Below are 27,954 nucleotides of genomic sequence, written 5' to 3'. Positions count from 1 at the left end.
CTAACCTCAGCAAGTGAGACTTTAAAAGACACCACATGAGATGGGTCTGCTATTTTCTAACGTTTGCTGGCTCAGTTGAGGCTTTGTGGGTCACTTTTCTTAGTTTTACTGTCTGACTCTTCTTTCTGGATTAGGACCAAAGTGGTTTGTGACCAGACACTGCTAAAAAAAAAAAAAAAAAAATCCCCTTTTTGCTATATTTGCTGCTGCATTTCACTCATAGTGGATGTTTACATGCAGATAGTGTGATGCTGTGTAGATAAAGAAAGAAATGGTTAATCACATTTATTCTTTAATTCTAGTGCATGAAATGTTTTATTTGCATGTGAAATCCCATCGTGTGCCCTTAAAACTCTACTGGTTTTAACTTGCAGAGCTAGCGGGCACTGCTTTGCAGTTATTATATTTTAAACATACCAAACCACCTTCTGCTACATTCTTATCATTAATCTGGCTCAACCCATTCACACATAGACATATCAAAACCCCTCTAATTAGGGTTTAACCGCAGTTCCCATGACTGGTCTGCTACATGAGGAAGGTGGGGGGAACTCCAGCAATTTACAGGAAGAATCATAAAACTATAAACCAGCCTATACCAGGAAACTATGGGCATGAACCTACACTTATACACTAATATAACTTCAGAAGTGAACTTACTCATCTTCTGAGCTGTGTCACTTTCTGGCTCATGAAATAGCCATCTGAATAAAAATCAGATTCAGTCTTTCCAATGACTAATTACAAGTGGCAGAGATCCTGTTGTAAATTAGATCAATCAATCTGGCAGGGAACAGTCTATTCCAATGCACACTCAAGGGGTTTTGCACAGTAGAGCTACTGTATCTGCGAACAGGGGTGGGGCAACTTCTGATTGACCCACCATTTTCCAGCCTCCCTGTCTTGCATCACTAGCAGAGTGATGTGGTCCATTCCTCATCTTCTCCTAACAAGCATCTGGACCAGGTTTCAGGCAATCAGCTGCCGCACAAAGCCTGGCTGTTTGTTGCAGTGGTGGCCTTAATGTCTGCAGGAATGAGCAGTCTGGACCGTCGCAGCAGCTCAAAGGAAACAACATCCATGTATACACTTGCTGCAGTGTTGCGCTTAGAAAAGTTTGGTTGAAGCTTGAAGAGGGTCGGCCATGCAGTTTGTTTGGGTTTTTAAGTCATCCAAATGTGGTCACTGGTTTCTTAGTTGTTAATGGTTAACCAAAAAGTTGGGAATGAGGGAATGACCTTCAGAGCGACACATTTTGGGTTTCATGTTTCAGCCCTTATGGCGTGGCAAAGGGTCAAAATAGCCGAGTCATTGCTTTGCATCGTCACAAAAAGCATCCTGAGTCCTTTGAATGATATCAACAGTGTGGTGGGACATAACAAACTTAAGTACATCACTAATTTCACGGATGAGAATGCTGTACACAGGTCTTGTTGAGTAGTTATTCATGAAAAATATAATTTTAGTTGACATTGTTTGAAGACTATAAATGTGAAAAGGAAAACAAATCCAAGGGTGTGAAATTTGTAAGAAGTGATCTTATCACATCTCTGTAGCCTACTCCTCATCTCGGCCTGAGGCTAAAGGTCCATTGCTATTTTTCTAGCATAAAACACCCAAATCCCTGACTGAGCGAACTGTGGTCTCAAGTTGCATTGTGGACGACGTAGTGTTGATGCAGGTGGTTGGAGGACAAGGAAGAATAACGCATGGAAAATGCAGTGCAGTGTGTATGATTCAGAGGCATCTATTGGTATAAATAGAGCATTCGTGTATGGCAACCGAATTTTAATCCCATGCCATGAAATTAATGACAAAACCGTATTAAATATTTAGCCAGTGTTTCCCAAACTAGTTGGTTTGTGAACTGTTAAAGAAACAATATAAGTACTTTTGCTTTTCATATTTCAACTGCATTTAGCTGCTAATAGATCTGTACTTTGAGTTAATTGTGAATGCAGGACTTATAGATGTACTGTTATATAGTTTTATTTGTATTGAAGTAAAAAGCCTGAGTATGTCTTCCATCACTTGTTCAAAAATCTGTTACATGATTAGTTTCAGAAGTTTTTTTTTTTTTTTTTATTCGTGATTTTTGTCGTTAAAGATGACTCATATGGGTTTGGCTGCTGTCTCCCGCAGAGCACGAGAGATGCCTGACCACACTGCAGTTTGGAACAAATAACAGACGATCGCACACGCAGAAGATGCCAGCAGTTCCATCTAATTTGATTTCATCCGAATACTGAAAGACGCTGTGGAGGGTTTTGCCTTTAATGGATTTTTAAAGTTGCCATCAAGTATTTTACTGAAGCAATCACTTGGTGGAAGTCAGGGGAGCAAGGGCTAGCATGTGGCCCCCCGACCTGGGGCCTCCAGACGTCCAGCTGACTCTTCCTGGTTTCGGGAGTGTGTTTGAAGATGCAGATGACCCTCAGGCACCGTTGTCTTCTGGCGGATTCTGTCAGTCGTCAATTCATTCGGGTGGCCTGTGCTGTCTTCCAAGGACGTCATTGTCCCTGTCCTCCCTCGGGCGAGACCTCACCTCCTTGCTCAACTGTAAGACTAATGGCTCCCACATAGACAAGTCTATGGAGGACTTTGCCACCGCAGCACACACAGATGCTAAAAGCAACACCCAGAGGTTTGGTGGTTACCCCCAGCCCTCTCTCCCTTTGTCGTACATGCTCACCAACTGTACTACATCTCCTTCTTTCTGCCCTCCCTCATCCTCTCTCTCCTCTACCTCCACCTCACCTTTATTCTTTGCTACTTCTTTGCCCCTTTCCGATGTCAACAACAAAACATCTCAGCAACAACTGAAGTTACAAGAAGAGTATCTTTCCATAAAACAGGAGCCTGCAGATGATTTCTCATCATGTAAGAAGGAGCCGTTTCACCAGAACAGCCATCAGGGCGAGCTCTTTCACCTTGGCCAGCCTCTCCAGGGCCACGACAGTCAGGACAACACCCAGACCCCCCTGCACTCGCCTAGACTTGACAGGCCCATCGGACAGGACCCCACAGGGGAGCAGCCCTGTCACTGGATTGACTGCAGTGCCACTTACAGCAGTCAGGAGGAGCTGGTGAGGCACATCGAGAAGGTTCACATCGACCAGCGTAAAGGGGAGGAGTTTGCGTGTTTCTGGGCCGGCTGTGTGCGGCGCCACAAACCATTCAACGCTCGCTACAAGCTGCTCATCCACATGAGGGTTCATTCTGGAGAAAAACCAAACAAATGCATGGTGAGTCAGTGTCTTTCTTAGGATTCTCATTTCTAAGGAAATACATTTTTGGACTGCTAAGCATTCACTGAAGACAAATGTAACTCTTCTGCACTTCACACACTAAAACAGTCGGTTGGACACTAAGTACTGTGTTTACTCTGCACATTCAAGGCAGGACTATTGCAGCAATGTGTGGATTCACTATTCTTTATTAAAGGCACCATACCAGCGTGTGGGGGCATTGTCGACCCTCTTTTAAGTCACCCCAGAGGCAGGGGGGGTGTTGGGGGCAAAGGGGTGTGAGCCCATGATGATATTTTATTGTGAGAACAGTCGCCAGGGTTGTTGTTCCTGGGAGCCTCTCTCACGTGCACGCATTTACAACGTGATTTGAATTTAAAGTTGTCATGCATTGTGTTCAACATGTTATAATAATTACGGTTACATTTGGCATTGTTTAAGCAATATGTTTGAGCCATAAGGCATAAAGCTACATTGGAGGAGAATCTAAGAGTCTCACACAGGACCACTACAACATGCAATCAGTTCAGTGAATGCAGCTGAAGAAAAAGCTGTACTGCTAAACTGTACTAATGAAGTTGTAATCAGTTTTTTGAGCTATTCAATTACAGTTGTTCAGAGGTGAGATTCACCTTTTAAGTCAGAGGTGACACGGTGAAGAACAGAACATCTTTAGTCGCTTCACTCATGCAGCTTCATGCAAAATACAGTGTATCTCATCCCTTTCCAACGTTATGTTCATTTCAGATGGTGCATTTAGGGCCTTAACTGGGTTTGAAAGGCATTAACCTGTTTACAGTGCGTCTCGACTTCGCTCAGCAGTCTGGTAGAGACATGATCAAACGGTTTCCTCTCCCCACAACAGGTTTCCCTTACTCATGCATGCCAGAGGAAGAAACGTGGCAGTGTTGAATGAATGGAGGATGTGTCTGTAGAGCTGAGCCTTCAAGAACCAGCTGACCCCTCTCTGTGTTTATTCTGACAAATGCAATTCATTTGCAGTTATTAGGTAGCATTTGTTTCCATGTTTAGTGTTGTACAAAGGTAAATGACAATTTCCTGTCTTCTGTGACAGACACACTGTTTCCTGCAGCTGCTTCACAGTAAAGGCTACCCAGTGTTCTGAGAGTAGATTCTTTTAAATGTGAATCTGCAGGAAGCTTTAAATAAGCTGAACTAAATTATGTGTTAAACACTGAGTTTTCAGTGGCAATTCGGTGTATTAACCATAGAATTAACACCTCTATATATGTGTTGACACAATAAAGTTATAGGTGTAAAAGAAGACTTTATAGCAGTATCGTAATGGACCAGATTGCACAGATGTAATTATAGAACTAAAGAACTATGATTGCAAAATGACACAGTGAATTGCAACAAAGAATTTTTCATTGTGAAAAAATCAAGCTGCACATACAAGGCAAAAAAAAAACCAAAAAAAAAAACAAGGACACATCTGGGTTTAGGCAGAGACTGTGATGTTTCTTTATTATTTTGTCATAACAGTCACAACTTTGAGACCCAGCGTAGCGTCACCCTCCATCACTCCTGTCATGAGTCATTTTGTAAGACACAACTGTTGCAACTTGAACACGTTTGTGCCATGATGACCTTGGGTCCGGTGCCAAATCCCTGTCACTGAAAGTGAGTAACTCTCTTAGCGACTCCACAGCTGTCATCAGCTTAGTCTCTGATTTATAATTTATGCAGACGTTTTCACTGAGGGACACGTACTTAAATGAGTTAATTCATTAAAATGACCTGCTGCCAGCTTGTAAATATATTACTATGGAGAGTTGCCTGCAAACATATTAATAAGAATAAATCAACACCAACACACAAAAAAATTGTCATTAGTCACACTCGAACTACGTGAATAACGTCATTTCATTTTCATAAAGCTCTCCGGCCAAAACATGTAAATAAAATCATTCCTAGTGCTGCAATGGAAAATGAATATATCGGATGAATGTAGTCAGTGTTTTTTAATGAATTCCGCCTTTTTTTTTCTTTTCTTTTTTTTTTTTACCGGCTCGTAACGTCAGGTCTCAGATTAAACAGGTGTCATTCCCACACTAAACACTCGTTCCTAAGGCAGTTTTAAACGCACCGTGGTGGAGCCATCATTCATAATTTATAAAGCTGAAATGACATTCATATGTGCACTCAATTAAAGGATAAGTCTTCTCATACTGTCAACAACTCCCGTCAAATGATCACAACTAACTATTTAAGTTTTGTCTGTAGCCAATCCTGATATCCCTCTGTGCCACAGAGCTCCATTATCTGTAAACTATTAAAAACTCATAATTCAACTGGCATAACATGGGCACTGTAGTTTATTTTGAGTGCGTCCCATAAATACAGTTTAGAATGTTTCCAGCAGAACACAACAGAGGCAGTGATTTTAGCTGTTGGCCCAAAACAACAAATGTTTGCATTTAAGTGACAATAACTGTCTGATCCAGTGTTGTTCTTAACTTCGGTCATAAATGTGTTTACAATGTGTTTCAGCAACTATAAACAATGTAAACAATGTTGGGGGGGCAAACATCCCTACTGATGCATGAAATGTATATTAATCCACAGCTGAAAATAGTCCTGTTGGACTAAGGTTTGGTTAAAACTACAATACCCTGTATTCAGAAAAGCATTCAGCCTCATTGTTTTTTAAAGATTTATCAGTTGGCTGAGTTGTTGGCATTTTCTTGGGACTAGCGGAAATGACAATTACAAAATACAGTATATTGGCAACCGAATCCTTTAAACACACATAGCACAGTATTAATAAAGCATCCCCCAAATCAATTATTTAACATGGGAGACAGGACAAATGGTCGTACTGATTTTAGGTAATGACAAAAACATCTAAAATTACAGACAAAACAGTATCTGATCTTTAGGATCACATATGAGGTTTAGATTAATGTACAGCTTCTTTGAGTTTATTAGTATTGTTTTTCATTTTGTCATCATACATAAAAATGAAGGAAACATTATACTTTTAGTAATAGAGACTTTAGGAAGACACATGCATGCTGTCATGCTGAGGAAATAAAGTATGTAAACTATTACCGGAGTTTAAGTAAAGCTGTGCTTGAATTTCTACTCAAGGATTTTTAAAATCTGTTTCTATTTAAGCACAGTTTCCTTTGGTTGATTTTTATAGCATTTTAACTGCAGTATTAAAGCGGTAAAACACAAGACAACATCTTTTTTTTTTTTTTTTTTTTTTTTTCAAATGACTCCCACTTGCTTGTTTCTGTAGATTTTGGCCTCACAGTTCAGTGAACATAAAGATGCAAAATGTTAAATCTAGTGCGATTCAGTTTTCCAGGACACAAAGACTCTTCGTTCCCAGTTGCATGTCTGAACATGTATTTCAATTACGGCTCTGTATTTTTATAGGAGATTCCTTTAAGGTTTTGTGCTGAGCGCTTTTTTTGTAAGCCTTGCGTTAATCAATCAGCATGATGTAGTGTTTATTCACTAAAGTAAATGAGGTGACTGACATTTACTGACTCATTAGCGAGACCTAATAAAAAAACCTGGAATGAATATTAGGTAGAAAGACTGTTTCCATGTTTCCCTCTGGATTAGTTTAGAAAGGATGAAACACTTAATAAGAATCAGACCAAGATCTCATCTAAACTCCCACTTACAAAACACTGGTCCTTTTTTCGTGCCTTTGTGTTGTATCTATACGTATCATTGTAATTCACAGATGACACTTATTTGGGATTTTTGACAACATACAACATCTATTGAATTTATCACATGAAGTGAATCCATGCAGATGTTTTCGTGTCTAAACCTTCTGTGATTCCCCTTTCTGTTGCAGGAGGTTTAAAACAACTGCTGAAAAATGTTGCCATTGAAACGTTGACTTGCATGTCAACTATGACACCGCGGCTCGTTTGAAATTCCGTGAGAGATGAGATTGAATGTGACAGAGTTTCTATAAAGTTATATAGGTCTGGTTTTGGCCCAGCAGTGTATTTAGCTGACGCTGATATTGCTTCTTGTCTGGCTACAGTACAACAGAAACGCTTTTACCAGAACCTACATGTACGTGTGGGTGTGGGTGTGGGTGGGTGGTTTTGTTTCATTTTGCTGTTTCATGTGATTACTCGTTCCTGTTGGATCAGACTTCACCAATCTGTAATGTGAAAATGTGATTTCAGTATACGTGAGTTGCAGGCCGACATAGTTCAACTGTACCAAAGGGATTTGATTTGTGCAGGATGGTAAAACTTCTGATGTTTTAATACCTTCTTGTCACCAGAAGTGGAATAAACCTAGAATGTATAGTTGTGATTAATGGGCGGGGATGTACAGGTATATGAAGTCATATAAAGCTCCAATGAAATTTACAATGCTATATATAAAATGTGCATCCAAATATGCATTGATGCATCATGTACTTTGTAGTATTGTACAGCTGCCACTTTACAAGGTACCACTTGTACTTGTGTTGTCCAATACAACAGCCCTGCAATATTCAAGCTTGGGTCTGTTGTATGATGGTGTTGTGTTTTATAAGTGTATAAGAACAAGAATTAATCTTGTTTTTGTAATATGTTTTATGTTTCTCTCGGTAGTTTGAGGGCTGCTCCAAGGCATTCTCCCGTTTGGAGAACTTGAAGATCCACCTGAGGAGCCACACAGGAGAGAAACCGTATATCTGTCAGCACCCCGGCTGCCTAAAGGCCTTCAGCAACTCGAGTGACCGGGCCAAACACCAACGCACACACCTGGACACAGTCAGTAAAAAGGAACACACTGTTTCCTCTGTCTGACAGAATCTTTGCACTTAAGTAGCAACTTACTGTAGCACAGAAGGCACTAGCTCTGCATTGTCATTTCATATAGTGAAAGCAGGGATACAGATTTGTTTCATTTATACTGTTGGACGTCATCTTCAGTCAAAGTGCAAATACACACAACATAACATTTTAGGCCCTTTCAGACATTACCTCATTACAAGTGGTTTTCTTGTCACACTTCACAATTCATTTAGAGTTCATTCAAGTCCAAACTCAAAGCTGCAGCAGCGTAGTGTGAAAAAACCTGCACAGAAAGAGATGAAATGTTCCACTTTAGTAAGATCACTGTTTCACTTGATTGAAACCTTAATAATGAAAATAAACCGGGCAACACGCCAATTTTCACTTGCACAGAAATTTAAATTTAACTACTTGGATGATGAATGAATATTGAGGTTAAAAAGCAGGAATTGAATCGAAAGTCAAACTCCATAGAACAGCCCGAAGAATTTAGCATCTAAAACTGTTAAATGATGCAACTGATGTGAAATGTTATCAGGGGACTTAGAGAAGCGGGGGTGAGTGTCCCTCGTGCTCACAATGGCTATAAATTAAGGCTTTGACCGCAAAAGTTATGAAATCCACCAATGCAGCCTGAGAGAGAACAGAAAGCAGGCTTTTCCTTGAAATCCAAACTTTTTAGGTCGCAGGTTCTTCTCGTGCACCAGGTGCCAAATATCATGCCATGATATGCATTTCTGTTCTTATTATGAATGTTGTTTAATGTCTCATCGTGACAAAGAACATTTACTCAAGTACAAAATAGTGTTTAGGCTCCTTTTTACCTTTCCTGAGAATTTCTATTCTCCTTGTTCATTCACTTGTGTATAAGCAGCATTTTGCTCTTTAACCACTAGTTAGAGTTGGATGTAAATGCTTTATTTAATGGAGAAGAAAAAGCAGAAGAAGAAAAACAATGTTTGCCCTTTTAGTCTCCAAACATGAAAGACAAAAATAAAGCCTTTCTCTGTGTCAATCATAGGCAACTCAAATGTGACAAGAAGGGTCAAAGGACAAAATCAGATTAATAAAGTACAATATTTCCATCTAAAAAGTTGCATAAAGTAGCAAAAGGTGAAGATATTCAAGTTACATAAAATGTAATAACTCTAGTTGTTACATCTAACTAGGTGTACTTAGAAATGTGTAGACTGAAAATAGTTGTCCACCAAACTGTCTGATCTTACAGCACAACAAGACATTTAATAAGAATAAGACATTTAAACTAAACCGTGTTTCTCTAACCCTAACAGACTTTTCTTGCCTACACTTTAACACTATTGGAACTCTGTGGCAAGACAAACCCACCATTTAATGACGACCTAATTCTGATTCACTTCCTATATATCTATACTGTTGCCCATAAAGTTGGAATCATTTTGTTATCAGACTCATTCCTCTTATTTTGCATAGGTTCATTTTGGTTTAATTTGACCTGCGATATGTTTGGAAGAGATTGAGCAGTAAAGCTTTGAGAAGATATAAACAAGAGCTAAAAATATTTTATCCAGTGTAGATGTAGCTCTTGCATGGGAATGTTGTCAACCCACTCAATACCCTCACTAAAAAAATGTAATTACATTTACAGTTTAAAGTGCCACTGCTCCCCTCTCTCCTCCTCTTTCTGTATATTTGCCACTGAACATTCTTTAGGATTGTGAAACGCCATACCTGCTGTTGATTTATTCTGAAAAACCCACAGTTATTTTTACTCCTGCTGACAAGCAAAGAGGATTTAGTAGTAATCCAGCAAATCAGATCTCTTATTACATGGATGAGATGGAGCTGTGCATTGCGCTGCTGTGTTATTACAACAAGACGAAGAAAGTTGTTTTTTCCTTTTTGTGGTTTCACGCTGGCTAATAGCGGCTTCACAGTTGCGTCACAAATCAAGAATCAGACACATCTGGCGCCATAACGGAGGCCCAGTGGAAGATTGTCTGAGTGTAAGTAACTGCTGAATATAGTATAACAAGCAGCCAGAAAAAGGCTGCTATTTAAGTTTGACTAAATAACTTGTATTGTGTTACTAATGTTATGAATAATAGCGTGCTAAGTACCATTTGTTTCCGCAGTGGTCAGTCTCACAACGAAGTGTCTCTACAGCTTCTACCTCACACCAGCATCCATTTCAGATGCGTGTTTTTTTTTTTTTTTTTTTTTAAGACCGTAATAATTAAGTTACGTTTGCAAAATGATTGTGTTTGTGGTGAATTACGCTCACTTGTTTTCTGGTTAGCCCTAAAAATCTGATTGGTCATTGTTAAGTTACAGCATTTCAGCCTTAACTGTTTAAACTGTAACATCTAATATAAAAAAAAACCCAACAACCTTTAAGCATCTTAAAATCTTCAGCAGACCTATTATCTGCTTATTAGTAAAATAGTTGAAGGAGTAACGCACATTCGACTAAGCAATGACCGTGCACACCATAAAATTATGAGCCAATTCATCAAAAAACCCCGACACAGTTTATGCGTTAGTAGTAAAAACCTTAAATGACCTAAACCCCTGTAGATTACACTTCAAGTACAACACATCTTTGGTGTTTGATTGCAAATCCACTGTTGTGGCACACAGCCAAAATTATGAAAACTGTGTCACTGTCCAAATATATATGGATTAACCGTACACACTTATGTAATTTTGACACATAATTTCCTTTTCAGACCTTTATTTTCCACCAAGCTCATGTGTACAATGATAAAAAACTCAGCACTTCATTTATTCTTGAGTCCTGAGTGTGTCTCCCAGGGGATAGTTTTTCTCAGAAATTGTTTCATAAGACCACAATATTGCACAATTTTTCATAAACACTATAGAGAAGTACTTGCTCTGATGCCAGATCTATCTGAACTTGAAAATCTTCACTCAAGTAAAAAGCTTTGCATCCCCTCAGTTTGAAATGGAAACAAGTCAAATGTTAACAATGTGCAATTGTTCTTTAATCATCAGAAGTGACACAGTGTGTACAAAAATATTGTCATAAAATAACAATGAAAATTATATCGGTTCAGAAGCTTGCATCCCCCTTTACGGCGTCGCATTGCATTCAGCAGAGAGAAAAAAATAGAGGCCTTATCTCATAAGCACGAGAAACATACAAAGGACATATAATTATAACTTTGTTTTCATTGACCATTTAAGTAAACGTGTGTGAGGACTAAGCACCTTTGAGACACAGTTTGAACTAAAACATTTCACCGGCCAGTGTTACAATACTGAAAGGTCGTTTAATGGACTCGTGACAACAGTTACCTTAGCCAGTCTACAAAAGCTCATTAGCACCATCTATTCACTTAATTGTTTAACACATTTGATTATCAGAACTATTAATTTTTAACAAATAAATGCTTGAATGTGTTTATGTTAAGAACCTTTAAGTCGTACAACATCTCTGGTCTCACCACCGTCTTGAACACTTTCCTTTCATTCTTGCTGCTCTTTTATCACAAAACACACCTGACACTTTCCTCCACCCGTTCCAACCTGCCTGCACTCGCCTCTTCACCTCTTTTCCAAACTCTCCGTTGCTCTGAACCGTTGACCTTAAGTACTTAAAGTCCTGCACCTTCTTCACCTCTGCTCCCTGTAACCTCACCGTTCCCCCTGGGTCCCTCTCATTGACACACATGTATTCTGTCTTGCTGCGGCTAAGCTTCAATTCTCTGTTTTCCAGAACAGACCTCCACCTCTCTAGATTTTCCTCCACCTGCTCCCTGCTCTCACTACAAATCACAATGTCTTCTGCAAACATCATAGTCCATGGAGATTCCTGTCTAACCTCATCTGTCAGCCTGTCCATCACCAGAGCAAACAAGAAGGGGCTCAGAGCCGATCCTTGATGCAGACCCACCTCCACCTTGAACTCCTCTGTCACACCTACAGCACCTCACCACGGTCTTACAGCTCTCATACATGTCCTGCACCACTCTAACATATGTCTCTGCCGCTCCAGACGTCCTCATTCAATACCACAGCTCCTCTCTCAGCACCCTGTCACACACTTTCTCTAAATCTACGAAGACACAATGCAACTCCCTCTGACCTTCACTGTACTTCTCCATCAGCATCCTCAAAGCAAATACTGCATCTGTTGTTCTCTTTCTAGGCATGAAACCATATTGCTGCTCACCTCTGCCCTTAGCCGAGCTTCCACTACTCTTTCCCACAACTTCATTGTCTCATCAGCTTTATTCTTCTGTAGCTGCCACAGCTCTGCACATCTCCCTTGTTCTTAAAAATTGGTACCAGTACACTTCTCCTCCAGTCGTCAGCATCCTCTCACTCTCCAAGATCTTGTTAAACAAACTAGTCAGAAACTCTACTGCCACCTGTCCTAGACACTTCCATACCTCCACAGGTATGTCATCAGGACCAACTACCTTTCCACTCTTCATCCTCTTCAAAGTCCTCCTCACTTCACTCTTAATAATCTTTGCTACTTCCTGCTCCACACCAGTCACCTCTTCTACTCTTTGTTCTCGTTCATGCTCCTCATTCATCAACTCTTCAAAGTTCTCCTTCCATCTTCCCGTCACCTTGTCAATACATTTCCATCCAATCAGCCTCACCTGCTGCGCATCCTCTCGTTAATAAAGCTGTACTTTAAAGGGTAATTGAGAATCCGTTCATCTTTGAACTGACTTATCATTTCTTCTAACAGAGTAACTCTGTGAAGTGTAATCTCCACAGAAACCAGCACATATTTGCATCATGTTCATTTTCACCTTCTATGATATACAGTATCTTGTGTATAGTATGAAAATGAGCAGTTACACCATTTCAGGGGTTCTCGGAATTTCAACACAAAGATATCTGTAAAAGGGCGTCAGATGTTTAATCCCACTACCCCGTTTGGGAGTAACGTTACCTTAGCTTACAGTTTATTGCAAATAATGATAAAATGAAAAAACATTAAACACAGCAACACAAAAAGAATAACACAACAAGCACAGCTGATAAAACATTTACCTTATTCTGTGTAAACAGTTTTTTTTTATATGGTAGATGGATTTTTATATGGATCATTGTCTTATTGAAGCTGCCTCCTCATTTTTATCTTTTTGATCAATGTTGCGAGGCTATGCTTTAAAATCTTCTGAAATTAATCTCCATTCATTCTTCCTTTCACTTTATGCAGAGCTTCAGCGCCTGATGCAGACATAATCCTCAAAACATCAGCGATCCAAATAATTCAGCTTCTCATAAGACTATAAAATCTTGTACTGCAACTCATTCAGTTTTTGTTCACATTCTTCTTGATTTAATCCAAGCATGTTGCCTTATATCTAAAAGTAAGCAATGGCTTACTGCATCCTCTTCTCCAAAACTATCCAGGCGCTTGACGGTGGAATTTTTCCTGTGTCCTCAAAGGACTTTCTCAGGTCCCCTGCTGTTTGTTCAGGATTTTTATTTTAGCTATTTATCTTGGATTTTCACTTCTTGGAAGACTCTTATTTCATCCATGTTCCTCAATAATTGTCTTCCGAGTTGGTACCGGTACCTCTAATCGCTTTGTAATATTTTTATATCCCTCTTCAACTTAATAAAGCTTTACCAGTTTCATTTTAAAGTCTTCTGAAAGCTGTTTTCCTGATTGCTCCATTTGACATGGAGCAGGCCACATCTCAAATGTTTCCACCATGTACACCGCCTTACTCCATGTCTGCCCCCTTTCCATACTCACCTGTCCTGCTTCATTTCTTCACAACCCCACCCTCATCCCGTTCTCTCCTGGTCTCTCTCTCTCTCAGGAGGGTCCACCATACCCAAAACCAGCAGCGGCTCCCTCTAAAGTCTTCCCCACACCGCAGACACAGTCTCACCCACTGAGCTGCATTCGCCAAGCCTCAGTAGATTCCAATTCATGTCATAAATAAATAAATAAAACTTGTTCATTCAGTCTTTTGCTACTTTTGATGATGAAGGAGCATTTGTACTTATTGAATGTGCTTAAAATATTATGTTTCTTTTGCTCTTTTTGCCATTTCAGTCTAGGGTACGCAAACTTTAATTGCTTTAGTCTGCAAAGAATTAAACAAGCAATTTGGGATTAAAAAAGGGAAGCAGAGGAAAGATCAAATTACATTTGTTTCTACATTACAGTAGAAAAATATCTTTATTACAAGTCTTTAATGTCAAAAGTAACATCAAACAAAGACTAATATATAACCATGTAATTTGATAAACAGTAGGTTCCTTGGTAAGGATTATAAAATATCCTGGGCAATATTATCTTAACATATGCTGCATTGCTGTTACTCCTGCTCCAGATTGTGATTCTTAAATGTGAAACATTCAACTGAATACTGCACATGTATTTTCATCAAAAGCTAATTCATGCCACCTGGTTAAACACTCAGTAATGAATTAGATTCATGTAAATTGGCTCATTTTAAACATTACAAATCGTGAGACGCGTCTCACAGGACCAGCCACGAAACAGAAAAAGCATTTTCTGCTTTTTAAAAAGACTAATAGTACAAGAGTGAACACTGCAAAGACCATATTTCACTGCAAACGTACATTCAAGTGAAGACTCACTATAGGCAACAAATATGTTTATGCAGTCTCCAACTATGAAAATGTGTGCTTTTTATGATGTAGAGATGAATGCATTTTGCAGAGTCATTTTTGTGCTGATTTACTATATGAATGCACTGGTTTATGGCTCAAGCTTTACAGGTACATCTATACATTGAACGATTATTCTTAACTATTTTCTCTCCTCCTCTTCCTAAGCCTGCAGATGAAAGGTAAACTCCTTTTTCTTATAGGCAGCACATACAGTAAAATGTCCTTCCTTTCACTGATTTTTAACTGGCTTCTTTTGGTTCTAGTTTGCGTGCTACATGTACATAAATGTCACTGAACCTCCCTACTATCGCCTATGTTAAAATATCTCCCTACTTCATGCTGAAAATGCCTCCAGATGACATCACTTGAAGGAACGTTCAGTTCAGATTGTGTTATCTAGTTGCTTATACTATAAAGTTTGTGATCATAGTCAACCTGCTCTTACAGAACTCCCCTAGATGACATTATCTGAACCTTTAATGATAAAAAAACTCCTCCCAGTGATGTCATCTGAAGAAGTTTTTCAGCTACAAGCAGGGAAATATTTTAATATAGGGATGTACGAGGGAGGTTTAAAAGCATTAAAGTACATTTAAACCCTAAATTAAAGCCATAGAAAGCAAGTTGTAAATTGGTGAAGTTGCCCTCTAAGTGTTTACCGTATCATACCTGTAACCTATGTGGATCTGACTTAACTGAACTCGTGCTGGTTTGACATCATGTGCTGAATGTTTCACAAGTCTTTATAATCTGCAAGTCTCTTTTTGAAGAGATGTATATGAATAAGGATAATATTCTGGAATATTCGTATACGACAGAAGAGATGATTCAGTTCGTACACTGTAGAATAACCCTTTTGGTCAGTCTTGTTTTCCAGCCGCTAAATTGGATCGTGATAGCATAAAACGCTTCAGTGTTTTAACAGTAAATGTCAGCTTGTAGTCTTGTTGTTGTCAAGGCCAGTGAAAGCGAGACATACGTCCAACATGTCCCAAAATGGCACCACAGGCTTCACACACTGATGATATGTAGCAGTGCAGCAGTGTTTTTTCCATTTTCATTTCCTCTCTCCCTGTCTTCTCTCACCTCTTCTTGTTGCGGTTCATTCACAGAAGCCGTATGCCTGTCAGATTCCGGGCTGCACCAAACGCTACACTGACCCCAGCTCGTTGCGGAAACACGTCAAAGCTCATTCCGCCAAAGGCCTCCAGGAAAGAGATATCAAGGTACCAACAGTAATTATGTTTTTACACATTGGACATTTATCTGGCAGCAGAATATAGCTACTTCTCTGATCACCAGCATTAGAAAAACACAATATTGATTAATAAAACCTTCCCTAGTGTGGAAAACTGGACTAGGTTTGATATCTTAAATTAGATGTGGTGAAATGTCAGTGAGTAAGGGTTTAAACGAACGAAAGAAGAAATGATGAAAAAGCAGCAGAAAATTTTTTTTGTATGGTTGTTGCAATACTTTCTTTTTGCACAATATTTGACATTTTTAAGATTCTAATGAACAGGAGCAAATACATATAAAATGTAGGTCACTGTCCAAATCTGGATGCACGGTAAAATATTTATGCATATTGGGTAAATTTTTTTATTTTTTAGGGGTCATGGCATTTTTGTCCTTGACATCAGGGGCATGAAAAGTTTGCATTTAAAATAGATCCTGCAACTTTTATTACTTCAATTTTAATTGGTTTTGTTTTCTTCAAGAGTTTGAACTCTCCAACTGTACATATTTTGGGAAGATCAACTGCTACATGCTGATGATCTTTCCTTAGAAACTTTACTTTATAGGTTGAGTCCAACATTATATCTCAAGTTTATATGTTTTGTTATCTGAAAATGTGTTGAAATGATAAAACTTGTATATTTTTATGAAGTTATGGACACACTTGAATGAATCAATGAATTAAAATGTATGTTTTCAGTAGGCAATAAGAAAATATTACTTTATTTGCACAAAATTCCTCAAAAGACTCATTGACCTGGCAACAAGAAACAAACAGACCTTTTACTATGTATTAAAAATATTTGTATGTTTTACCTTCTTTTTTAGCAATTTATCTGCTGTGTGATTGGAAACTTTGGCCACATTGTATTATTAGTGAAACACAGCCTGATTTCACTGGTCCACTGTCAGAGATGCATTCAGGCCATAATTATGGTTTAGCAGCCAACCTACTACAACCTTGATGTGGCCTCTGCCGCCGACCTCTGCATGGTAGAGGGTTACCTAATAATTATAATAGGGCTGAATTATGCGCTGATTACAACAAAGGAGAATGCCCATTAAACGGTGAGAAAACAGTCAAATTGACTGGTTTATGAGAAAAGAATCGACTTAAATTCAGAATGTGTGGAGCAAAATAATCCAGGTGATGAAACGAACGATAAAAAAAATGCTAAATAATATTTTTATTTCTGTATGTTTATTAAATGGGCCCTGAGATAGACTGGCGACCTTTCTAGGGTGTAACACGCCTCTCTCCCGATGACAGCCACCCCCACCCCCCCGTGACCCAAATAGGATAAGCAGTTACAGATAATGGATGGACGTTTATTAAATGATCTGACTCTTGCCAGATTAACGGCCTCAAGTTTATAGGCTCATCGAACAAAAATATATTGTTTTTCTAAAAACAACGCTTTACTTTAAAAGAACTTTGGTCACAGGTATCCCGCTGTCTCCCGGGCAACAACTCTTGTTTCGCAGGGAAACAGAGTTTTACTCGAGAGTTGAGAGTTGAACAGCGGCAGGGGGAGCGAGTAAGCATGTTTATAATTTAGTAGGATGAAATACAACAAAATAAAGTATTACACACACTCCCTGGAAGTCAGAATAGGGAGCCTATTGTTCAGGGTTATCTGGGCCTTGTTTGTTTTCTATGGACCATGAGTGACACTGGGGTTTTGTGTGTATTCCTATGCCTGGTTTGGTTTAAACAGAACCACGTGTGCTCGTAAGTTGTGACACAGCTAACACGCCCTGCACTGCAGTAAATCCTGTGGGGCTAAATAAGACTTTGAAATATTAAACATGCACTTCATAAACCGCTCACGGTTATACATTTCTTTGAGCTGATGTATCACAACAATTGAAGTTTGTATCTTCATAAACATTGGTTTGGGCAAACATTTTTTGCTGATTATTCATACTTCTTTTGTGGTTGTTGGGTGTCCTTTGCAAGCTCCTACTCAGTCCTGCAGCTGTTGATAAATTGTTTTGGAAAGTCCAGGCGGATGCTCTGTTAAAGTTGGATAATAAAGTAAATTGTCCTGCCTCTAACTGTGTTAGTACATTTTGGAATAAGATTGCCTAACATGATTTCTGGGTTTTGCATCTCAAGAAGATGGGTAGCATGATTAAACAAGAACCAGGCATCTGGTGCAAGCGTCATTTCTTTGAAAATAAACGGTAGAAACCCGCCTTTCAAATGATCTACTGTATGCAATCAAAAGAGAAGCGAATCCTTTCAAAATGTAGCTCCATGGGAGTTGTATTGCCCAACAGCAAAAAAGAAAAAAAGAACAATTGGAAGACAACTAAGCTGCAGCTTTAACATAATTACTCACATCCCTAGTGCAGGCAGGCATCCACACACACTCGGGAACGTGCAAGCATAATATTAAGTGTACGATATAACATTTTTTCATCAAGTGTAACTATAAAAACATCTGTATTTTGTCTCACTGACAGGTTCAGGTGCACACAGTGCTGGAATCAGACATTTTGAGTGATTGCCTGGCGAGGCAGCACCTCCACAGTTCTGCGTCTTCGCACCAAGGAAACAGCTCACCTTTAACGGGTTTAGATGACTTCCCAGGTATTCACTGATGAAACAGTAGCAGGAGCAGTGGAAATCTGTGTTTAGACTCCAACACCTCTCTGTAAGGCACGAAATAACAAAGAAAACGAATTGCCGTTAACACCTGGGCTGTTAAGCTGTCTCTTTCATTTTCTCCCATGGCCTCATTTGCTCCTTTTCCTCTCCCTCCTCTCCCATTCCTTCGATGATAGCTCATCGTGCCAGTGTTTACCTTGTCCAATTACCGGGCACTGACTGTGGGCAAGTTGGCCCTCTCCCTGCCCGTCCTTCAGCTTCTCCAAACCAGTTTTCCAGCCAAGCTCATTTTCTTTCCCTTTCAATGGCTGAACCAGGATCAAGAAGCTGTCAGGTACACTGAGGCTCCGTTGGCAAGAGAGAGGAGAGAGTGTCCAGGAGAGCTGTCCATGTCTATTACTTCAGACTACTTACAGTTTTACCCAGAAGACTTTGAGGGAACAGCCTCAAACGGCATACTATAAGCTATGTTTATCCAGGGTGAAACAAGCATGTCAGTGTTTAATCTTGAAAATGTCCCACAATGACTTTCTCCTTATCAGAAATGGCCACTTGTTAAAGCCTGAAACCTTATGCAGCTTTATACGTGTGTATGTTACTTTAAGTGTGTCGGATATATGCTGACATATCCTATCATCATCACCTGCCCTTAAAGTCAAAGTCAAAGCCACGTGCTGAAAGCTCTGCTGATGGCAAGCAGATATGTGTTACCGCTCTAAATGAAAACACCACCTAAACCTATGTTTTCAGTATAAAACACAGTTTCACAAAAACAGCAGCTATAGTCAGTCAGAGTGTGTGCTACAGTGGGTTTGGCAACCAAGTTTTAGCAAAGAAAAAAAAAAAATTGAAATAGTCCTTCTATCAGCATTGTCCATTTCTCTTTGGTTAATTTTGCATGGTTGTTCAGTTCATTTACAAATGTTTGCTAAAATGCTACTAATTATCATTTTGTTTCTCGCTGAGTTAACTCTAGCTCTGTTTAGGTCCACAAATCAAGCCTTAATTAGATATTTGTGTTAGAAGAAGGAAAAAAAGGAATAATTTTTATATATATATATATATATATATATATATAAATTTAAAAAATACAACATACTTTGGACATATGGTCCAGTAATGGGATAAAACTACACATCAATAATTATAGTAAATACCAGGTTGTTTCTGTGTAATAAGCATGAAACAGAGCTGTGAAATCCAAAATTGCCTGTAATATTATCCATTTAGTAACCTGCTATTTGCAAACTTTAAATTAGTGCCCCCCGTGAATCCATTATTTTAACAGATAAATCCGATAGTCAAATAATCTAACCTGATCAAGTTAACAGCCATCTTGTATATTTAGCTATCTTGGTAAACATATGCATATTTGGAAAAAAAAAAAAAAAAAGGGCAATCGACAGAGAAGTAAAAATCTGATTCATGATTTAATTTTTTTCCCCAAACACACTGTGTTGTAATGGCTCTACATGTTGAAAAAGGAGCAACGTACAAAGAGCTACAGTAGGCTTCCTTCCCGTCCCATATGTGATTGTGGATTAAAAAAAATAAAAAATAAAAAATTCAATTTAGTAAAATCCCAGAATATTGTATTCTCTCTTTCAGGTGTGTACTCAAACAGCAGCACCTTCCAAAGCAGGGGAAATTCAGACTTTCTCCCTACGTCTGCAGACACTTGCTCCAGGTATCAAGACTCAGAAGGAAACTTTGACAACAACAGCTCGGTATCTTCAGTAACAAGCCCAGGGAGCATGAGAGAGGGGTGAGTGGAAGAACAAAGCAAATGCTGCATCCCAAAAGCCGTTTATTATTTGATAATTGTGGAGGGAAAGTTGCCTGTAATTATTTGGCCACAGATGAATACTCTTGAAACCTACCAGTTTTTAACAACTGTCTGATAGATGTCAAGTGCCTTGCTTGTAGTTAACTGATTGGTTATGAAAGGTTTCTTATTTATTTTTCTCTTTTCTATTCTTCGTCCAAGAGGGTTGAGAGCTTGTGAAATTGTACTTTCATATCGTGAGATGGTCAAACCATAAATGTCAAAAAAATAAATGTTATTTACTCGCACTAATATTTAATGATGTATTATTAAGAGGCAAACTTTAATGGTTTATTCGTCCAAGTCACTTACCCCTAGTGGTCTCTGGCAGGCTTTTCATTTATCTGCCGCTGGGATTTCTGCTGCCAACCCATTACAATAGGGCTGAATTGCATTTGGCTGTTTTCATTTGGAGCTATTTTCTACTACTAGATAAAAATAGTGCAAACTGACAGTTTTCTGCTCCGCTGGGCATGTGAAATTACTTCTCTGAAACAATGCATTTTTGGATGTTCATCCCAAACTCTGATGCTCGTTTTAAGTTTAAAGTGTATTTATTTGACTCTGGGGTACATTAACCCATTTTAACCTGCTTGGAGCAGTCCATCCTTGGGCTATTTCAAAGCCCCAAATCGTGTTTTGGCCTGAAATACGTGCAGATTTTCAAAACTCTGTTTTGATGTGGCTAAAGATTTCATAGTCACTTTGCTTCAACTCTTTTGTCTGTTAAGCACATGCCCAGAAACCGAGAAAGTGGTGTGAGCGGATGCATTCTTGAATAAACCAGAGACATTATCACTAGAGATGGAGTTATGGCTTTGTGGTTGCACTGATTGGGTAGTTGGAGGCCACAGAACCTATCTGTACTGTAAGCTGAGACAAAATTTTGTCTAGCCCAATATAAAAGTAGAAATGAGACTAAAAAGATACAGCTGAAAACCTCCAGGGCACCAATTTCTGGACAATATGGCCTGAAATTATTGGTCACTGAAGGTTTGCCCGTAAACCTACTTTTATTGGCGCAACAGTGACAACAAAGGCGGTCTATCCAATAAATGAGAGTTGATACGGGCCAAAATAACACATTTTGTTTTATTAACTGATATGAATTCCCCACATATGATGCTCATAGATGTAGAATTGTCCAATATTTCTACAAGTTGTTGTTAAATAGGCTTTTGATTTTGGCAGCGGTGTTAAGATGAATTGTTCTCTGTTCAAAACTATAACTTTGTGTGTTTAATGCAAGATAAAGAAAAAACTATGATTTTACAAAACAAATCTTTTTTTTTTAAACTGTTCTTATTTATTTTTTCAAGTCAAACCAAGAAATTCAGTCCACTGCCTGTTGAATTTTGAGCTGCAGTTTGTAGTTTTTTTGGAGAAGGGAACCTGTTTTCCTGCTAGTGAACTATGTGCTCATGAAAACATTGGAGCCTTAGATATTGAATGCATCAAAATTTATTTTAAAACTACTCCATTTGTCCATTTGAAGGCCTTTTAAGTTATAAATGTGTGCGTGAATTGTCCAGTATTTCCATGTTTCAAATGCCTTTAGATCTTTAGAGAATTGTTAAAATGGGTTTTTACTCCCTGAACATAAATCCAAACTTTTCCAAAGAGCTGTTATAGTGTCAGTCATAAAAGTCGAATTTTGTTATAAATCAGTCTAGTGGGATTGAAAGCCTAGCTAGTTTAATCTGGAGTCCCCAATGAGGCCGGCGTGATCAAATCACAGGGCTGGAAAAGGTTTTTTAATGTGGTACATTAAGGTAGGTCTTCAAAGACAGCTCAAGACGCATTAAACCCCTTTTTTTTCTAGCACCTGCAGCAGGATTTTCCCTGGAGTTCTTGACTTAAGAAGAGCCTGATAGGGGTAAAACAAAGTTTTGAAAATTTTATTTACAACGATATTTTAGTAAATCAAAAGTTCTTTAATATGATTTACAGGTGAAGGTTTGTGTGTTTGCAGGACCTTATTGCGGCATCTTTCTGCCTGCTTTACCTCAAAGCTTGCAGTCAGACCTTCCCCTTAAGCTATCCACAATCTGGCCATTGACGTCTCTTTATAGAGACTGAGGATGTCAGAGAATCCCACTGGTGCCCACGGTACACGACGGCCTGCCAAAGCCAATACCAGACAAGCACTTGTTTTTTTTCCCCCAAATGACTTAGCGAGACGTTAAACACGTGAAAGTAAATGATCTTTGCTTCACAGCACAGTCGGCATCAAGCTCTGACCTCATAGCCAGGCGTGTGTTTACTCTGGCCGAGACGAGCCATTTCAACTTCTCCTAATTATTTAATACTTGAGGGATTTGGAAACTTGTCCATCAGCAAGTATTTGTGATGTGTAGTGTTTGTTTGTGTTGTGGTGTCTGGGAGGGGGTGCCAGATTGGCTGTTTGGAGTGGTGTGTCCATCACATACAGGCACAGTAACCAGAATGGCGCTCGCACAGAAACGCTATTATTCAATCTAGAGGAAAGAGAAGTTTACTTTGCAGAAGCTCAGAGTGACACCGGATCCAAATAGGTGGTTTAATTGAAATGTTTGACATGTCCACACATTTGTGTATTTAATGTAGCTCTACCATGCAATAAGTGCACTCAGGTTTCTGTAAGTGCCTAACTGGTAGCACCTTAGATCACATTAAATCCCCATCTGCATTACATGTTCTCAACATGATCCTTTGTGATCCACAAAATCTTTATCTTAGAAACACTCCAGTAGATTTTGCTTTGCCAAAACCGAAAATAGATCGGTTTTGCGTGCACGAGCTGGCACCGTCGGTAAGCCCACTCATCCCCTCCTCTGATCCTGCCCATGTGTGCTGTCATTAAAACGCAGACGTGGATTAAGGCAGGGTTTCCTACAGTACAATGTGCATATAAACATGAGATCCTAAATTCTGCCAGCAGGATTCCTCTCATTCCAGATATAAGGAGGGCAGCCAGCTGCAGTTAGTTAGAAGGGAAAAAGGTGAATGATGAAGGGGTTTAGCGGGTAAAATATGATCAGAGGAACCGTTTCCTGAGGTTGTGCTGACAGCAGCCCCCCTCCGGCGTGGGCTCACTGTTAAGCTCACACAACTGAGACGTTGGGGCACAGAACGCCGGATCGAGCCAAGCACGGCACGACTCAGACATCCCAGCTATGTTGTTACAGTGTTGCAAGAATGTAAGCCATGGAGCAGGCGGTTGTTTACAGTTCAGGTCAGCGCTGATGGTTCAGAGGCCACCGAGGGGAATCCGGCGAAGTGTTGAATTTTTGGCGTGCGTAGTCACCGGAGCACGTTAGTTTCAAACATCTTACTATATCAAAGCCCAGTTTGTTTACATAATCCTATGTGAAGCCTGGTTTTTATTACCTTGGCTAACCACAGCCATTTGTGACTTATATCACTTATATATATTTTGTTTTCAAAAAGTCACTCTGATTAACTCTGCCTTTTATTGAGTTTCTGCACTGAAAGCAGCGGCTGTTAAATTCAATGTAATAGCATTTGACATGGGAAATGAGTAATAAAGAGACCTGCAGATGATAAATGATAGATGCGTAAAGAAATCTCCAAACCTTTCTTTTTTTATAGCTGGTCAGATGTGTGTATAGAAGGCACTTGGCCCAGCGGCCATCAGTATTTCTGACGAGGCCTGGCTTGTTTATGAAGCCCACTAAAACCCTTCCAGTAGAAACCAAGGCCATTGGGCTCTCTGGGGACCAATATGCTACAGTACATCATCCAGGAGAGTTCTCAGGCCACATGAAATGCAGCTCTTTGAAGGAGGAAGGGGGGTGGAGAGGTGGGGGGTGGAGAGGTGGGGGGGGGCTCACATACCAAACTGGGGGTTTTCAGCTGCATATCTCCTTAGAGAGAGATTCGCCTGCTTTTTGACTTGGCTCCACTGACTCATTCGTTTCCATGTTGAGTCAGAGTGTTTGTGCACAGTCAGCACATTCTTGCAGTGTAGTGATGGATACAGATCTACACAAAGCCCCCCCCCCACCCCACCCCACCCCCCACCCCGTCAAGGTGGAAACACTTACTTATTTAAACTGTGCTGTTTGTCTGTGAGTTTTACGTGTTTGTGTCTGATAACAGCTGTCCCACACACTCTATGCAAGCTGGGAAATGCGTGTTCTGGGCTTGATTTTTGATCAGAGATTTGTATCAAAGTAAACAGTCACAGATGAAAACTGTAAACTTTGTTTGATTGAAGCTCGCCTTGAGATTGATTTACATCTGAGATCTAAATGAACAAATGAAACCAACATGACAGAAACGGCTCTAAAACTTAAAAGAGTCTAAGGTTGCAAAAATATGGTTGAAAAAGCAAAGTGAGAATATTAAATCTCACTTAAAATGTTGTATGGATGTTGTTTATTCTCGCAGTGAGCAGTTAGATTACTAATCATCATTTTACCATAAGATTTCTTGGCTCGGAAATCTTGTGGTGAAGTCAATGAAGCTTAGGAAACACTGGTCTCTATTTGACAAAAACCTTTCAGCAGGACTGAAATTTAAGCCAAATAGAAGGAGGTACAAAACAAAGGCATTATTATAAAACGTGCATCTGGACTGTGTCAGTCATTAACACATAAAAACTATTATTTCTTTTTAAACCGTCTGTTAAAAGAAGTTATTCTAAAAGTAAAACTATCAGATCTGCGGGTTTTAAAGTATTCCTGCTCGCTCCTTAATTGAGCCTATTTTTGGCTCTTTACCTAATTGTTGATAGCTGGACAGGAAGTTGTGGGTTGAATGTTTGTTACATTTGAAGCTGCAGCCACCAGCTGGTTAACTTAAGAGAGTGGAAACAGGAAAACAGCGAGTGTGTGTCTGTACAAAAATATTCCACCTCCCAGCAAATCTCGGCCCGCCTCAGTTACTGGTGCTACCCCTGTCGGGCTTTCTGCAGTTTGTACTAATAACCGTGGAAGATTCAACATTATAATTCAGAGCAGTTTCAGAAAAAAAATGAGTCCACAACTTCACAGAGAGTTGGACAATGTACTTTTGCTTTGCTGACTAAAGCTGATAAAATCTGCCAGTGGCAGTTGTAATTAACGCCTAACAAAGAGCTTTAGAGGAAAAACCGACGTGAAGTGTCTTAGTAAAACGCTGGGCCCCATGTGCCAGAAGAACAGAACCAGTGCTTATTGGCGTTTAGTGGCATTTATTCCTCTGTGGAAGAGTCGGACGCCATTGTTTACATTTACATTTAGTCATTTAGCAGATGCTTTTATCCAAAGCGACTCACAAGTGAGATACAAGGCAGCAAGAATCTAAGTCAAGGAGAAAACATCACGACAAAGTGCCATCAGAAAAGTGTTTGCACTTTATTTTTCCTGAAAGATACCACTTGGATTTGTTTTTTTATGGTGATGAGCACTGATTAAAACGTCCTTTCAAAGTCCTCCGTAGGTCTCCAGTCTGTGCCACGGCCAACACAGAGAGACATGCAGAGGCGAACAACCCTTCAAACTCACATTTACAGCTACAGGCAATTTAGAGTCACCAGTTAAGCTAACAGGGTTGTCTTTGGACTGTAGGAGGAAACCGGAGCACCTGGAGGAAACCCACACACGCACAGGGAGAACATGCAAACTTTACACAGATAGGTTTCTAACACCCAGGATTTGAACCAGGGACCTTCTAGCTGTGAGGTGGCAATGCTAATGACTCCACCACCTTTAGTTAATCACCTGTAGCTAAATAAAATAACGGCTTTATAAACTGGTTAAATGTTGCCTCCAACTTACTTTTATAATGTTTTAAAATGAGAAACCTGTACATTTGGGCTCATAATGTGCAAAAACACTAAAGCCACATGCCAAAGAAGATGTGGCTTTTTTTGTGCTTTACATATATGTTACATATATCATATGGTAATGTCATACTGTCCATTTTGTTCTAAGATTATATGCTTATTTACATATTGGGACCAGCACGAGGTTGGTTTCATGCTTGTCAAACTGTATATTTGGATATGTGTGTTTGTTTGGGGTCCAACAGCGAAACATATCCCCAAATCCATGCGGGACAGAGCCGTAGCATTAGCCTATCAGCTCAATCCTCCAACACAGAGCTTAAAAAAAGACACCCAACATTTGTCTTTTTTTTGTTGTTGTTGTCGTTGGCCAATTTTGTGTGTCTGTGTGGTTGTTTTGCAACTCTTTCATGTACAAATCCCTTTGTGGTCACTTTGTGTCTTTTTATTTTTGGGTTTTTAGTTGTTTTACACTTCTTTGTAAATCGAGTGTTTGTAGTCATCATGTCTCTACAAAGATACACAGTCTTATGTCCCCTTGTTGTTGTTTTGTGTGCTGTTGTTGGGGTATTAGTGTGTGTGTGTGTGTGTGTGTGTGTGTGTGTGTGTCTTTATCAGTCTTATTGTTATTATTTGTATGAGAAGTTTCATTTGGAGGTTCTGGTCGAGGGGCCTTATGTCTTTGCCTGCTCATCAATCCATCCACGACACAAGGGCTGATCTGTCCCTTTTTACTATTTTTTTTTTTTTTGTCCTTTCGGCTTATCCCGTGAGTTCAGGGTTGCCACAGCCTGTAAAACTACAAAATACTGCTTTTGTGTTGTATGAAATACCGCTGGCCTTGTCAGTAACACTGGATAAGGTTACAATTACTAAGATGTGTTGTTATGCAATGTGCAGATGTTTGCAGCTACAACCATCCTTCTCATCTAAGACTATGTCAGTCTATAGTGACAGATCATATGAACAACGTATACACAGTATTAATAACTTTAAATGCTTCTTGTGGTTTTATGCATCCCGTTCCCTTTACCAAACTTACATACATGTTCATGTTGGGTAGTGAAAGCTAATCAAGTATTCTGGGGCTGTATTAGTAGGAACAGATCATCATCATTGTTCATGCCGACTGAGGTCAGTCCAACGAGCTCCTCATCAGATAGAGTTGGTGTCCGACTGCAGAGTTTCCAGAAAAACTACAGCCATCAACAGCAAGTGTACCCACAGCACCAAGGTACTGGTTTTGACCAAACATATTAGAATGCTCAGCTTTATCGTAACCGCATGACTGAAACAGGCTGGTTGGGTTGTTCTTAGCATTCATCATCATTTTCCCTGCTTTTACCAAGGATGTCTGTATGGAGAAGGAAAGGTGGTTCAGCCAGTCAGCGATGGAGGCCTTGAACCTGTCAGTTACTTCACAAACCCCTCTGCCTCTCACTCTACAGGTAAGACGGCGGGAAAGTAAAGGCATTCAGCAGCTATACAGCCACAGCATCATTCACTTGATCTCGTGTTTTTCCCAGCTCTGTTCCTTTCTAACTCGCCTCATCACTGTGCCAGTCTGCTAACAAGCTAGTTTCTGTGTGTTGTTCGGTGTTGAGCTGCTCTTTACTGCTTTTTAGCTGAAAACAGAAGATCTCTGTTGCTGGAAATGATGCTGTTGAAACAGTGAGAGTGCAGGCAGTTTGCCCACAGTTCAATAGGCCACATACTACCTGCCAGCAGGACAGTAGGTGTAATATAATCAGTATGTGTGCTAATTTGGTGACATCTAGTGGACACAGTGAACGTGGCAGGCAGTGTTTTATTATACTTAAACTTCTATAACCACAACCTTGTGGTTTCTATGG

At 39.6% G+C, this 27,954-nt stretch overlaps 1 protein-coding gene across 2 annotated transcripts in view; it reads left to right on the top strand.

Moving 5' to 3' along the window:
- LOC137140707 (zinc finger protein GLIS1) overlaps positions 1-27,954 on the top strand; it is a 44,684-nt gene that overhangs the window by 14,425 nt on the left and 2,305 nt on the right. Inside the window, exons 2-8 of one of the 2 annotated variants that reach the window (XM_067529233.1) lie at positions 2,143-3,245; positions 7,850-8,011; positions 15,766-15,879; positions 18,362-18,488; positions 20,115-20,271; positions 27,202-27,335; positions 27,451-27,549. In XM_067529233.1, the coding sequence (XP_067385334.1) occupies positions 2,352-3,245; positions 7,850-8,011; positions 15,766-15,879; positions 18,362-18,488; positions 20,115-20,271; positions 27,202-27,335; positions 27,451-27,549 (1,687 nt within the window). In that variant the 5' untranslated portion in view covers positions 2,143-2,351. Of the gene's footprint in view, positions 1-2,142; positions 3,246-7,849; positions 8,012-15,765; positions 15,880-18,361; positions 18,489-20,114; positions 20,272-27,198; positions 27,336-27,450; positions 27,550-27,954 lie in introns of both variants that reach the window. The other variant, XM_067529232.1, reaches the window with a different exon arrangement.

Source organism: Channa argus, chromosome 14 (assembly GCF_033026475.1).
Source record: "Channa argus isolate prfri chromosome 14, Channa argus male v1.0, whole genome shotgun sequence".
NCBI classification, from domain to species: Eukaryota; Metazoa; Chordata; class Actinopteri; order Anabantiformes; family Channidae; genus Channa; species Channa argus.
Note: the sequence above shows the minus strand (reverse complement) of the source record. Positions and strands in the feature narration are given on the sequence as shown.